The 15,587-nt window shown below is 41.9% G+C and overlaps 1 protein-coding gene across 2 annotated transcripts in view; it reads right to left on the bottom strand.

Annotated features, from left to right (window-relative positions):
* Nucleotides 1-14,868, bottom strand: part of siah1 (siah E3 ubiquitin protein ligase 1) — a 29,532-nt gene extending 14,664 nt beyond the window's left edge. The window contains exons 1-2 of one of the 2 annotated variants that reach the window (XM_006795814.2): nucleotides 14,713-14,868; nucleotides 455-511 (exon numbers count right to left, since the gene is read on the bottom strand). In XM_006795814.2, coding sequence (XP_006795877.1) covers nucleotides 455-464 — 10 coding nt within the window. In that variant the 5' untranslated portion in view covers nucleotides 465-511; nucleotides 14,713-14,868. Of the gene's footprint in view, nucleotides 1-454; nucleotides 512-3,575; nucleotides 6,230-14,712 lie in introns of those variants that run through there. The other variant, XM_006795813.3, reaches the window with a different exon arrangement.
* Nucleotides 14,869-15,587: the final 719 nt, after the last annotated feature.

Genomic DNA, 15,587 nt, shown 5'->3' with positions numbered 1-15,587 from the left:
AGAGACTGAAGAGACAGAAACAGTGAGTCAGCTAACCAGACAGAGAGAGATACTGCACTGTGTCGAGAGGATGGACAGGAGGATGACAGAACAGACAAACAATGACTGTGCACACAGCCTGCCGTGTTCAGGAGAAGCACAAAAAGGGAAAAGCTATGCAACGTTCTGTTTAGAAAATAGGCGATCACAAAGTAGTGTATGCACGTTTGACAAAAAGGTGAAATAAAAGTCATCTTGCATACCCCTCCATGTGTTACATTAGACAATTACAGTGTGTTAGGTGCTGTCCAAGTGAAGTAAATTAAGAGTACCAAATTCCCAAAACAGGAAACAACTCACCCCGTAGCTAGGACTACAAAAGGAATGAGGACAGATGCGGTTAAAAAGCCTGCTGGAAACACTGGTATAAGCACTATAACTGTAGATGAACAGGGGGAAAAACTAAAATACACACCTTCGTCCATAAGATTTCCAAATAAGGTTTTCGTCTCCTCTTGAAATGTGGGGACCTCTGAAAAAGAAAAGGGAGCAAAGTAAACAAACACAAGTTAGAAAAGCAAAGCTAGAGGGATACTGGCTCAGACCGATCCCACCGTAACAATGTTCCGACCATATAACAGGAATAATAACCATCAAGTACACCAAATTACACACATTTTTCAACCAGCTAAACATGAAGCCTGGCTTTGTAATTTCTGACAATGTTTAATAACATGCTCAAGTCAGTCCGGATAAGCTGGATTTCCATCATGACAGTCTAGTTTTTAAAATGGTGCCAGCTGGCTATAGGAGATCAGGAGGGGCACGGCAGATTTAGTGCACTTCCGCGGACTACAACCAGCCTTTCAAGGCATTTAAGCCACTCACTGTGCTGCTAATGCACCATACATTAGCACGAGACTTTTAAAAAATAGATTCACACTGTGCTGTCTTGCCCTACTCCACATTTTCCCCAGTATTGTTCAGTCAATGCCTCTGTTACAACTCTGTAGATGATCACATTATTATGACCCAGACACAATGGCTACATGTCAGAGGTGACTGCATGCGGGCTAAACTGTGCAGATATGCACATTTCACAACACAGCTGTCATCTGCCAGGGAAAATTTCATTCTACCCTTAATATAGTGCACATTTGTCATTGTAATTCGGGGTGGGTGATATCGCCTCAAATTATCATATGTCGATATGGCCAGAAATATCATGCCCATTTTACTTCAATATAGAATAATCCAGACAAAAAGCTGGTCACAACATTTTATTGATACTTGCAGCTTGCAGGCAGCACCATTTATAGTTGCAACTAAATAAAAGATCATTTTCAATCCTTTTTAAATGAGTCAAATGAACACTACGGCATCACTGAGAGTTACAAACTGTCTAAATCCTTTCACCTTTAATAAAATGAGCAGTGTGGCTGCTTTACCAGGTGTAACAAATAGGTTTAACATCCAGGCATCCGTGAAAACAGAGTTTATGAAGGTTAACAGAGTTAGAAGTAAGCAGGAAGTTAGCTTGCTAGCTTCCACCTAAACATGATATAGCATGTTCTGACTGAGGGGTTTCTGAAAAATTAAGACGTACAGCTCTGCTATCACTTCCAACATAAATGAAGACAGAAAACTAAACAGCAGTGACGGTTGTAGGGTTACTGAAGTTGGGCTAGCTGCTCTATAATAATGTGCTACGTGGTGTGGTAGGTAGCTACACAGCTATGTTAGCATGATATAAACACATTAGCAGTGAAGCTAACTGTTTTCCCCACTCCAGCCTTAATAAACGCAGTGTAGTTTGGACCCAGAAGCAGGGTTCATACATCATCACTTAAAGACCGGATACTGAAGGGGCAATCTTTTGAAACAAGATGCCAGGAGAAGCAGTATTATATCTAGTGACGCAGCACAAAAGTACAAAAGTAACCTGGGTGAAATTGTTCCTAGATACTTCAGGTAAAACATATTTGTTTAACAATAACTTATGTGACTGTTGAGAATGCTCTGGAAGTTACTCTAAACTAAAATAAAGTTTGTACCTCAGATGTTGGGTCAAGCTATTCAAACCAGCTGCTTAACCACATCAGTAATTTGCATCCACTGTTTGTTATTCTTGTCATATGAAGCGCAGTTAGTGAGTACCCCTGCCACGCTGGGTGAGTCGTGTGTTTACATTTCGGTCCCAAGTCACCGGCTGCTAGCTTCTCGTCCTTTAAAGTCTGGCTACACCTTCAGTGTATTTGTGCTGGCTAAAGGTGGAGAAACACTTGTCGTTTACACCTTTAACCTCCTAAGACCCGAACTCTTCCACGGCATGCATTTTAAATTTCTCTATGATATTTGGGCATATTGGGACCCGATGAATGTAAAAACAAAGAATTACCTGATTTTTGTTTCTAAGAAAAATGAGAGCCACATATGAGGATATTTGTTTCAAATTTCGATAGAACAGTGGCAGTATAATGTCCTCGTAAGTGGATATCAGGTCCTTGTAGCGCAAAATTGAGTATTTTGGTCTAAATAACCCAAAATGTGATGTCCACATATGTGGACGCAGGTCCTAGGAGGTTAATCTGGACAGTTTTCTTGTACATGTAGCAAAGTACTGTGTCCTTGTTGGAGGTTGTTGAAGTAGCTCTCATCTTCAGTACTAAATGGTGACTCTTGCTCTCAGATATGCCTGGGCTCATCTCATTGTGCACAACGGGGAACAAACTCATGGTTGCTAGTAAATCTAGCCACTGTTAGTTTAATGGATGAGCACACTTTGAAAGCTTTTACCATGCTAAGAAAAAACAATTTAGATTTGTATTTCTACTCATCAACCATTTTAGATTAGAGAGCCTAATTCATTTCTGACTTTCACAACGGATACCAGATTGACAAGATCTGATATAACGGAAATCACCATGTGGGCATTATGAAAACAACATTTCCTTTAGGTTAATCTGCAGCCTTTTTAAAGCTATTTGCTTTAGACAAAACAAACACATACCTTGGAAAAAAAACAAAAACAAAACACAACTACATAGCACCTCGTGTACATGTGAAAACAGAAGGACACAAAAAAAGGGGGGGGCACTAAGAGAAGCTAAGATATGCTGCACACTGAAGCCAGGAAAAGTTGAAGTATACGGAAAATAAGCACTCGGGGGAATAAGAGAATGCAAACAGATACAAGCGGTAAAAAGACACCACGAGTAGAGGGGGAGGCCAAAAACAAGCTAGGCTTCAAGAAACATGCCGTTCTTTGTTCTTAAGTGGCTCCAAGTTTTCATGCACACTATACAGTGTAATTCACAATGCACGCAGGCGCCGCCTGCTGAAAGGCTCCTCTGTATTCACCCACAAAGAAACTATTCAGCACATTTTGTCACAACATACAGAACACACTTTCACCAGCTACGCTCGAGCAACAGAAAGGCCAATCAATTTGTCAGCTTGATGCTAACAAAGCTACAACTAGAATTTACACTACTGTACAACATCTTACCCTGCAGATACACGGACAAATGCATTGAGCTGATGATGGGGGGAGGAGAGGGGGCTTTTAGTGTGCTTTACCGTTTTAAGTGTAATACCTTTAGTCCTGTGCACACTCCTTGTGGCTACACATGAGAAGAGTCTGAGCAAGGAGTTCCAGGGTGGAGCTTGCAGCGATATAGTAGCCGGCTTCGATTTCACTTGTACCACAGACATAGAGGTAAGGCATTTATACGCTCCCTTTGCGCCATATTTCTCTGGCCTTTTCCATGGAAACCACACAGTGTTACTGCTGCCCCAAACACAGGATCATGTTTCATCCTCCTGCTCACCCATTTGAGAAGAACAAGTTCATGAGGGTTGGGGTAAGCTGAAATGAAAGAACTGTGTCCAGAGAGGCAAACTGATCCTTAATAGCTGGTAAAATGAGTTCTCAGAGGAGATGGCACAACAGAGTGGCCAAGGCTGGAAAGAGAGATGAAAAAAACAAAACAAAAATAGCAGGTCACCGATGTTTTCACTGCAATGCTTCGACACAAACCATCAGATTTGTTTTCTGTTAAAATTAAAACCTTGAAAATCAAGTCTGTAAGCAGTCTGTTGGTGTGTGGTCAGCCGGCCACTCCCTTGTTTCGGCCTAATCGGTCAATACAGGAACAGACAGCAAAGCAAGGCAGTTTAGCCAACTCACAGTAGTTTCTTCAACACTGGATAATTATCCTTTAGCAGGTTCCACCTTTGTTTCTCCTGGTGCCAAATTTTCAGGAACTGTTTGGCACTACACCACTGCAACATCTAACAGGTACAAATGCATCCAACAACCACCTTCTGAAATTGTAGGTTTGCTGGGGGCAGGAACATTTCCCACAGTCAAACAGAGGTGATTTTGATAGAAAAACAAATCCTGTCCAGTGTACTTGAGTTGGAAGGTAGAAAAAAAAAAAAGTTTGATAGGAAAACAAAGCTCTGCTTTTTTGGTTTCTTAAGATGATAAGACTTGCGAGAGAAGGAAACAAAGAAAGCGTCCCAAATAAAGTCACTCCCTCACTGAGCGAAGTTCCCTCCGTCCCCACGAGTGTGGTTGGTGTCGCTGCTGCTGGGTGCGTTTGTGAGAAAGACAGAGAGCAAAGCTAAGCCGGCATCCAATGTCAGTCCAAACAGCAGCCTCGCTCACACCCTCCCCGCTCTCCCCTGACAACTCCCTACCCAAACACATAACCCTCTCTCCTCACACAGCTGACACTTGACAAATTTTATTTGCGCCTGAAAATATACATACAGAAAGTATACAGACAGCGTATGTACACGTCTGTATACTTTCTTGCATTTTTGCCTGCCTCAAGCTCGCGTATTTCGCTCCCCTTCTTAGGTGGACATTCCTTCTCTCGCTCTCCCACTTGTGTTTCTTTCTCTCTGCTCCCTCCGTTCCACAGCCTCTGTGGTTAAGCAAGTCTCAGATTTCAGCCTCATCTGGCTGCAGGCTGTACCACCAGCTGCCCTCACTGACACCATACCTCACTTTCTCACTGCCTTTTCTCTTCATTCTGTTCTATCGACTTTCCCCCTCACATTGCTTGCCACAGTGCAGCAGGTCTGTGCATAGCATTAAGCACCCAAACACTAAATCAGCAGATTCAAACAAAATGATGCTCTCTGTAGCTTAAACAAGTCAAACAAGAAACTCTTTTTTAAATCCAGGTCTGTTAGTCAATTTTCTCCTCCTACACACAGGACCATATTCTCTTTAAAAACACAAACATGTGTATAACTGAGCCAACCAAGAAGAAAACTAAATATTACTGTGAGCTGCAATCTGTCAGCAGGAGAGAAAGTGATAGCTAGCTTAGTGCACAGGGAAACACCGACCCGGTTCACATGCAGCACTCGAGTGCGTCTTGGTGATCTGATCTCATATGGACAGATCTAAACACAGATGTAACTGCCCCCAAACACGATGACTCACGGACTCTGCTTCTGGCCACCATCGTGGCCGACAATAATGCCAATGATGTAGAACGACTGCTGTACAGTGTGTGCTGTGCCTGCAAGTACTGCCAAAAGTGCACGTCTATTTTTGAACTGCAAAATAAATCAAAAATGATATTCGGGTTATGAAGAGATTCAAACTTTAATACCTTTTTATAAAATGAACTCTGCTTACAAGAAGACAGCATAAATGATGGATGATGCTTCTGTGTCTGAAACCTGCGTTCTTTTTATATGTCCACCAACGGAGCAATAACTGCAATTGAAAAGAAACGTCCTGTACAAGTCTGAGAAAACAGCCCTTGCACGTGCCCTCAGTAAAGACTTTCCTGATCAATCTCTGTGCTCAGCCTCTCAAAAGTCCATTTTGCATGTGTTTGGTCACTTAAGTTTCACAAAAGAGGATTATCCAGGGTACGCTCACTGTAACAATTTGTGACAAGTCTGAACCACATGCTTCTGGTTTCACAGTCACATCTACCTCTTGCCGTCCCTTTCCCAGCCTGTATGTGGACACTAAGCCCTTTCTTCTATACTCTGTGAGACAATGGCAGATAGAATTTAAGGGCACATCTTTGACAGGTCGTGCCTTTCACTTGATTTTTAAGTACTTGCATGGTAGTAAAACAAATCAGACTGTAAAAGGAAAGGACAGCATCATTTCATATGGAAATGTGGGCTTGTGCTTTACTCCATCCTGTCTTACAACTTTCACATCTCCAACTCACTGATCTTGTTTCTCTCAGTTCATTGATATGCTATTGGCATGACAAAATGCAAAAATCTGCACTACTGAAGGATGTTTACGGTGTAAAGAGTTTCTCTCTCTTTCCATCCTCTCCTCTGTAGCCCCTGTGGATGTAGGCGATGACCTGTTTGGGTTGCCAGTGATGAACTGCTGCCTGGTCCAGATGGCTCATTGTTGTATATATTGCCCTTGCCCCTTTTAATAACACAATTTGGGCATTGGCTACTGTCACTAGCTCTGTTTTACAGCCCACATCGTGCATGCGTGTTACAGCGGTCTCTCTTTGTGCCTGTATTTCTTCTACTGCTGCCAAGTTTCTGACTGTATTCGGTTTATATTGTCTGGCAATAATGCAAACAGATGTGGCGTAACCACTGAGAAAAGATTACAGCAGAGGCAGTACGGTAGCATGCCCCATGTCTCACTCGTGGTTTAGTCAGTATAGTCAAAAAAAGGGTGATTTTTTTTTTTTTGTCAGTGACATACTCAACAATAGGTACACTACACTGATCATCATAGAGAGGGTTGGTGAATAAAAAGGAAAATGCCTGTAGGTCCTTTAAAAATGCACTTATTTGAATTTTAGGTCTCTGAAATTGTTTACAAGATATTTGAATCTGTCCTATAAGTTGCATTAATATTAGTCTTACTTCCATCTGGGTCTTGGGGAACAATATTAATCACTAAGACACATTTTTCGACATCGCAAACTATCAAAGGATGTCTGTCTAGTAGATAGCAATGTATTGTGAGGTAGCTCCGTGCCCTCCTGGGTTTTAAATGCACCTTAGAACACACATGCATCAACACTACATATGAGCGGGCGGAGGGAGGTTTGGAGTCTTCACACACCCCCGTTCTCTGCGGCCTGTTGGAGCGGGGGTCTGGGAGGAAGAGTTGGCCGTCCGATTAGGGTCTGGAATGTGGGGCCTCCCTGCTGCCGCCGAGTCGGGGCAGTCTGCTTCTCTCCACCCCAGGAAAAAGGGTAACACCACCTGGGTCTGGGTGCAGTTTCCCCCTCCAGGGTCAAGGGTACCTAGACCTGGGGTATAGAGTATGCTTGGGGAGTGTGATTGTGTGTACAGTGTCTCTTTGTGTCTGTCTCCATGTTGGGTGAGTGGCTGGGGCTTGGTCACTCTGGCACAGCTGGCTGCCGGCGGAGCTCACGGGCACGTCGCTGCAACCCCCCCTGGCTTCTGCTCCGTGGCTGCTGAGTGACCCCTCATCTGGGACTCTCCTCAGCTCTTTCTGGGACAGTGGTGCAGCTGCCCCTCTGTTGGTCTTCCTTGGTCTCTTGTGTTCTGGGGGCCTCTGGATGTCTGGAGTTTTGATCTCCTCCATACCTGCTTCATGCCCTGGAGGACGGGGCTGTGGCCCCCCCTCTTGCAGATCATTACATGAAGGAACCTTTTAAAAACAAGCGCGTCCATGCTCACAGGTGTACACACGGGTGCTCACACACACAAACTACACCCTTTTTGGCTCCTACCTCAAAGGACACTGTGCTGTCGATCTTACGTGCTGCACAATGTTTAATATTTAGTATTTACTGTTATATTCACATAGATCATCGTGATGTTGTTTATTATATTGCTCTCTTTTTCTTCTGCTTGTTTTCTCTTTTTTCTTTCTCAACAGGTGATCCAGGTGATTGATGGATGTATTTTTGTCTGCTTATTAGGTGTGGTTTTTGTTTTTTGCCCTTTATCCCCGTCCCTCTTCCCCGCTGTTTTTCCCCCCCTCTTCCTTTCTCCCTTTTCTTTTCCTCATTCAAGTCTGTCCCACGTTTAGCAAGTGAAAATAAAATAAACAATAAAAGGTGAATCAAATAGACCATCACGGCAAGGCTGGGATGGTCCATTTGGTAAAGTAAATCCGTTGGGCATCTTTCTTCACCTTTAGACAATAATTCTGATGCAAAAGAGCCAAACGGGACAGGCAAAAAAAAAAAAAAAAAAAAAAAAAAAAAAGTACTATGAGGGATAACATGGCTACTACTTCAACTTATAACTTTAAAAACCCGTTTCTGCATACACTACTTTCATCTATGACAAGTGCAAAATCTGTGAGATCATGACACTGAAAGAACCTGGGGGGCCGTTTGTGGACATTCAGTCCCAGTTTTAAAACCTTTACACATCTGAGTAGCAAACTGCACCAGCATCATTTTTACCTACAAAACAGTCTAAAACTGGAGTTTGTGTACAAAAAAATATATATATATATATATATATATATATATATATATATATATATATATATATATTTTTTTTTTTTTTTTTTTTTTTTCCCCAGACAAAAATGATTGCACTGATGAACACACACAGAGCAAAGCCGGCAGTTGGCTAATGGTTCCTTTTAGCCTTTAACCAATGTTCACATAACTTAGTTGATTGTGTGTGCAATTGTTGTAAGATGCTCTCTTGCATAGGTGAACTAACAGCAGGCTGTCACTGTGCATTCCTCGGCTCTGATTTCATACAAAACATATTTAAAGATTTGCAATACCCTTTCCACTTCTGTTTACAAACATTGTATTGACTCTACTGAATGTAAAATTCTCAGAGGTAAAACATTGGCAGACCAAAAGAAAACAGAAAAATGCCACCAAATACAAATTGAAATTAATTACACAGTAACATTAAGAAGACCCTCTTCATTACGATGCATTATACTTCAATGCAAAGGGTCAATCGTTGTTCAAAGTGCACATCCGGACCAAATGTGTGTTTGGCATTTTGAAGGAGAAAGAATATCATGTTGCAACCACACAGCAAGGCACTTCCGCTTCAGTCTGTGAATGCTCACTAAAGAGACGACCTTTGGCATGTTATTTCGATCTTCATCTGCAAATTAAGTGCCACCTACTTCAAAGACAGGGCCAGTCTTAATATACATATTAAAGGACACAATGTTTAAAAAAAAAACAAAAAAAACCTGAAGCACCACAAATAAACATGCAGGTGTTTCTATGCATTTACTGAGGCACCATGCATGATCCTACAGCTCCTATGCTAGAACTTTAAAGCAGGCTCAATTCTCATTCAATCAAGGTAACAGGTTGCATATATGCAGAAAACTGTAACTGCAACCATTATTATTATTATTATTATTATTATTATTATCATCATCATCAATCAACTACAGTTTGATTTCATAGTGCTACAGAAATGGAATAGACTGATTTCAAAATCCAGACCCAGTCAACAGTTGGCTCTTTTCCATAGCAGGAAAAACAACTTAGGAACAATGCAGCCTAGCAGCTTGTTACCATGGAGAAGCCACACAGAACAGGGATATCAAGGTGGAGGCAAAACCAACCACACAGACACACACTTACCCGATCTTGTGTGTTAGCACCTAGTATAGAAATACACACACAGATAAAACAAGCAGGGACTCCCCTTGGCATTAGTAGCAGATCTAGAATTACCTCACTGTTAGTGAGCCGATGACTCACTGCTGTCTTTCTCACATTCACACACCGCCAGTATTAGGTTGGACAAAAACAGCTGTCATGCTGTCAATTTTTTTAACGCCAACTGCTAAAGTTGTGCCAGCACAGTAAAAGATGCAATGATCTCCTAAAAAGTTCAGTCACAGATTCAGACTTGTCTTCACACACAGCAACATAAAAATCACAGTTATTGTCAAATTCCACATGTAATTAGTCAACAAAAGGACAACTTGGTATACATCTCAAGTTCACCCTTGCTGTAAGACTGTCAAAGATAAAAATATTTCTTAAAAATACATTTCTCGTCTCTTGTGTCATATTAGAGGTGGGCGATATAAACAATATATGATAGAAACGATAGAGATTTTGACTATACCGCTCTATCGCGATAGCGCATGTTGATGATGTCATCAAGCTGCGCCTGTTTTGGTCGAAAGCATCACAGTGGCTACAACCATTATCATCTGCAAATTACGACAGCCACAGCAAAGAGATGAAGCACTTTTGAAATATGGGGAAAGCCAAAAACTGCGCTTCCTCCACTTCCGGAACATTGATTCATTAATGCTGAATTCTCTGCAGCTGCTCTGTTCCCATGTTGTTGCAGTATATTAATAACTAACCTCGTATTGTGGATGAATGATCTCAGTTGTTCTCCTGACTGAAGTTTGGCCCGTGTAGCGAGCTAACTTCCTGTTAACTTCTAACTCCGTTAAATTTAATAAATTCTGTTTTCATGGATGCAAAATTTAATTGTTACACCCGATAAAGCAGCAAGAATGATGATTTAATTAAAGATGAAAGAATTTAGACAGTTTTTAACTCTTAGTATTCGTTTGACTTTGGAACCTGAAGTGGACGGAGTTTTGGACCCAGATTACTCTGAAGCTCCTCACTACAGCTGTAATGCTCTGATAATCCATCAAGCAGTGCGGCTTACCAAAGTTGTACTAAAACATTTTTAACAGATTTTTGCCAAAATCGATTCGAGGTCAGTAAGCACAACCAGAATTCATACATAAGGCACACTCTTGATTTTTGAGAAAATTAAAGGATTTTAAGTGTGGAAAATACGTTATACAGAAGAAAAGAATATATCGTGATATATATTGTTAGCTTCAAATGCTTCAAATTATATCGGGATATGAATTTTAGGCGATATCGCCCAGCCCTATGTCATATGACGCCACGCATGCATGCACAAGCACACAGGTAGTCAGGTGACAGCAGGAGCAGCAACAGAAGTAGACAGGCAGCTCAGATGGACCAAATGAATTTTGAATTTCAAATACAAGATGAGTCAGCTAAGCTTTCAAGAAAAAGGGTGGAATGTGATGCTAATTAAACCAACTGGCCAAGAACTAACAGCAAAAAGGGTCTACTGCTGGAAAGAGAAGAGGCACATCAAATGCACACCACCGTTTGAGGTTCAAGCACAGTGATGAAACAAACCAGTGTTTCTCAAAAAGACGACACCATGGGGAACCAGGGTCAGTCTTCCCAAGCACAGGAAGCATCATAACATAACACAGCTGACAACAGCATGAAAGCAAAATGAGGTCTGCACACACTTATGTCATTTGGGAAACACTGCAAGTAAAAGTACTGAGGTAAGGCAATCAGCAGCAATTGACTTTTCAAGTAGGGCTGCACAATTTTGCATAAAATGAGAATCACGATTCTCTCACGATTTTCTTTTCCAGTATAAATATTTATAGCACTTATTTTGTCGTTGCCGCAAAATGTTGTACTGCTTGAAATTCTGTCTCCACCGTTGCTCGACACTGCGTGTATAGAGCAGGTAGTGCAACAATAGAAAAATAGTTGCGGCACTGTGTAGCGTTTGTCTAGGGTGTTGATCGTTTTCCTAAATCCCTCGTTTTGCACAGTGTTGATGGGAGTCAGGTGACAAGTAATAGCCTCCGTAATTTCTTTGTGCCTGCGGGAGTTTGACGGGTATAGGGAAGCGCTGTATAAGGTTCCCGTTATTGATGTTTGGGTGGTTGACCGGGACGGATTTTCTCCTGTCACTTTCTCGTCATCCCTGACGTGCTCTCCGTTGTTTTTTCCTGCTAATTTTAGCAGCCAGCTTCTGTATCACGTGGTATAAGGCTCCGCCCTTGTCATTTGTTGAGCAGGAAGAGTGAGCGCTTGTTTTCATGCAGATTACGTCCCGGATCAAAATGCGGTACAATCGTCGTCTTTTTTTTTTTTCTTTTCTTTTTTTTTTTTAAATCGTTGTCAGTTGGAAATGAGATCGCACATAAGTATGAATCAAGATCGCGATTTTCTAACGATTAATCGTGCAGCCCTACTTTCAAGTATACTGAGTGCAGGAACGTGCTGGCAAACATACCTGGGAGTGTTACCCGAGGAAAGTCTGTGGGAAACTAGAATTCGCAGTGAAGACAGGTTTAACCATCAGAACAAGCAGGATGTGCCCGTACAACATTGCCCATGAGCACACATACGTGGTCACGTTATCCTCAGTTCAGAAGTCAAATACAAAAGACAAGTGGCAGAATTAAAAAGGTAATCATTTATGTTGAGCTGAAGCTGAGGGTTGCACACAACGACAATCATCTTCATGTTTGATTACCCAACATATTGTGGTGGAAACCTGGCACTGCCGTGTCTAAGATGAGTACAACAAAACAAAGCACCAGCATCTGAGACATTTCTGAGCCAACAAGCAGAACCCTCGCTGGGTAAGCTAAGACAATAGGCTGCAGGTTGTTTCCTTGGTCATCGAAAAAATAATCCCATAGAGTTTGTAGTCCTTTTCCTCAACAAGCGTGTGTGCATGCGAGGCGGGAGGGATTGGCCGGACATCCACTTCTGTCACCGTTTTAACAATGGCTGGTTGCTGCATAGTGGTCAAATGGTTCAGACATTTCCTGCCTTTAACTCCAAGTGCTATTCCACTGAGAGCAAATACTGCATTAGAGATTTGATAAAAGAAATATTTAACAACATTTTACGTTGGTCAGAATAAACAAACCCATTCCAGATGGAACCTCTTAAATACAGTCTGTAAAATGAAAGATGAAAAAGCAAGCTTTTATTTTCTTGCATTTTAATGAGCTTTGGGATTTCACAAGGATGAATCTTTCCTATCAATGACATAAATCCTTTGATCTTGGCATCTGTCAGCTTTCATCCACATATGAAAACCACCCTGTGGGCTACATTACCAAGTGACTAAGCCTCTCTGAAAGCTATGGAAAACCCTTGGGTCAAAACAAGTTCATCTCTACTGCTGCATTACAGACAACCAACACTTAACTGTGGCAGTCAGCAGAAACCAAGAAGGACCATACATACACGTGTACATGCTGTGTTTCTTTTCCCTGCCAAATGCAGTTAGATGGACTAAAGACACGTTATAACTGGACAAACTTTATCAACCAGTTAAAACAGCTGAGTGCATACACATGGGTGTGTAAGGTCTCTGAAAGAAAGAGGTTTACTCTGATTTTGTGGTCTGCAGCAAAATAAGCAAAATTTCAGTGTGTAAAAGAGTGTTTTTAAGGTACAATGCAGAACTTTTATCTAGCATCTAAGTGCAGCCCAATAACTGGTTTTCAAGGAGAGGGGAGATTAATTATAGTGAACTGAAATCAACCACATCCTGACAGAAGATATTTAAATACAAGTTGTAATTATTAAAACCTGTATTGCAATTCCAAATTCCAGTGGAACAGACTCCCACCTCCCAATCAATACCCTGCATCTCTCACGTTTATAACATGCTGAAAAGACCATATTTTTCCAACTGTAGGGCAGATCATGTACTTCCAATAATTTGCATCTCAAGATAATGAGACGCTACACCTGACCAGACCGACATCTGCCGTGTAATCTTACTGTAAAATCTCAAATACTGTTTCAAGCATGACACATAAGTCCAGCACTGCGGAGGTTGGAGGCCTGTTTAGAGAGTATTTAATTTGTCAAAAGCTGAAAGAATTAAACAGTCACATTGGGGGTTTTTTGTAATACAATCCCAGAGTTTTACAACTAGTGCATCCCTTTGTCTAGGTTCATTTAATTTGTACATTTATTTACGTTTTATTTGGTCTTACTCTGTGAGGAGCTATGGGCTGCACGTCTGTATGCAAAGTGCTACATAAACAGTGGTATGGCTTTATTATTTGATTGACCTCGGCTCCATCCAGCCTGAGCAGAGGTTTTGTAAAGTAGGGCAACAACTGTGATCAATATGGAGGTTGCTTTTTTAAGCCAACTTCAGCGAAAGATCATATTGTGATACCACTGTGCATCTGTCCACAGCCCTAATTCATAACTCATCTACAGGTGTCCACGTAAACGACTACGTGATCGCTCAACTACTGCTCATGCAATGCAAACTGCAGTGAACATGTAACAACGGCGATTAGAACCCTTTAATAAGCAATAACGACCAGGAGCTGACATTAGTCTTATAATAGACAAGTCAAACACGCCGACTCCGACTGTAACATTTACTTGGAGTAAACATTAGTCATCACTTCCTCTACAGCCGTTATGCCAGCAACAGTGCTACACAAAACAATGCCACGACGAATTTCTGTTGACCTGGTCTAACCTACTTTGAAAGCAAAATGGCCTTGTCTTTTCAAGGCAGACAACGGCGTATCCTAGCAAACAGTTTCCACTGCAGGCACACAAGGCCTCGTCTTGCCGTAAAGCAGTATCCCACAGCTTACTAGCTAGCTGAGTCGGTGAGTTTGTTAGCTTAGCTGGTGTGTGAACATGCTAAGAAACGGTACCCTTCCATTTCCCCCCACTCACACCAGTTAGTAAACGTTAACAACAACGTTTAGTCCCTACGCGTGTCAACCCGTTAACCACTGCAGGCAAGAGGCGTTTAAAAGATCAGCAAACAAGCCGGACAGTAGGCTAGCTAACCGCCAGCATTATTAGCACTGCGCTAACGAAGGAAGCTAGCGTCTGCTCTGCTAGTCAACGGGGCTGTTGTTTTCACCGACACACACTCCACTCTAAAATCTTCTGTTTCACTGTCTGCGGCACACCCGCTTACCTCGAAAGAATTATCCTTCAGTTCACCACGGAGAAACAGGTGAATGTGTGGCACCGGGACAGACACAGGATCCCTCTCTGTCGTCGTTTGCTCGATGTACACATTGGCTCAGCTCCTGGAACAGAGACGAGACGGCAGGCGTTAAGTACCAGCCGCTCAGAGCGCGCACAGTTAAGTTTGCCACGGGAGCGCGCCTTGCACGAATTGCAGGTTGCTCGAAATGGTTCAATTTTATAATAATAACAATAATGCGAAAATAAATATACGCATATATGATTGCATCCCACACAATTTACTTCATATCTTTTAAAGCTGTTTCACAAAATGAAAATATTCTCACCGTTAAAAAGAATATTAACGCATGCTCACACTTGTATTATCTCCTTAAAATCAAGGCTCGTCTAGCAGGTTCTCATCTTAGTTTCACTTCATTATACTATTCGCCTGCATCTTGTATCTGTACTGGATTTGATCTCTTGCCTCTCCGCTATAATGTAAGTGAAGGAAACTGCACATATGCTTAAACCAACAAGTCCCACAGATAATCCTTAGAAATTGGACATTTAAATCAGCAGTTTTAATGGAAAAAAAAATAACAAAGGGTTTTAAAAAGAGACTTTGGACAGGTATAGCGAGGATTGAGGTCAATCTTGATGCTGGACACATGTAACTGGCTGGGATTAAGATTTAGAGGTCGTGTTGTTTCTTTCATAGCAATCTGGACATAAGGGAAGCCATCACCACGCCCCCCCCACACACACACACACACGCAGCCATCTACCATCAGGAGGGATGAGGGGTAGGAGGGGGAGTTAAATAGTAATGTGAGGTGGGGGTGGGAGGAGCTGCTGCACAGGCTGGGATTACAGAGAAGG

Source organism: Neolamprologus brichardi, chromosome 7, assembly GCF_056152115.1.
Source record: "Neolamprologus brichardi isolate AB-2024 chromosome 7, ASM5615211v1, whole genome shotgun sequence".
In the NCBI taxonomy this organism is placed as follows: domain Eukaryota; kingdom Metazoa; phylum Chordata; class Actinopteri; order Cichliformes; family Cichlidae; genus Neolamprologus; species Neolamprologus brichardi.
This window is presented reverse-complemented; position numbering and strand designations above follow the sequence as displayed.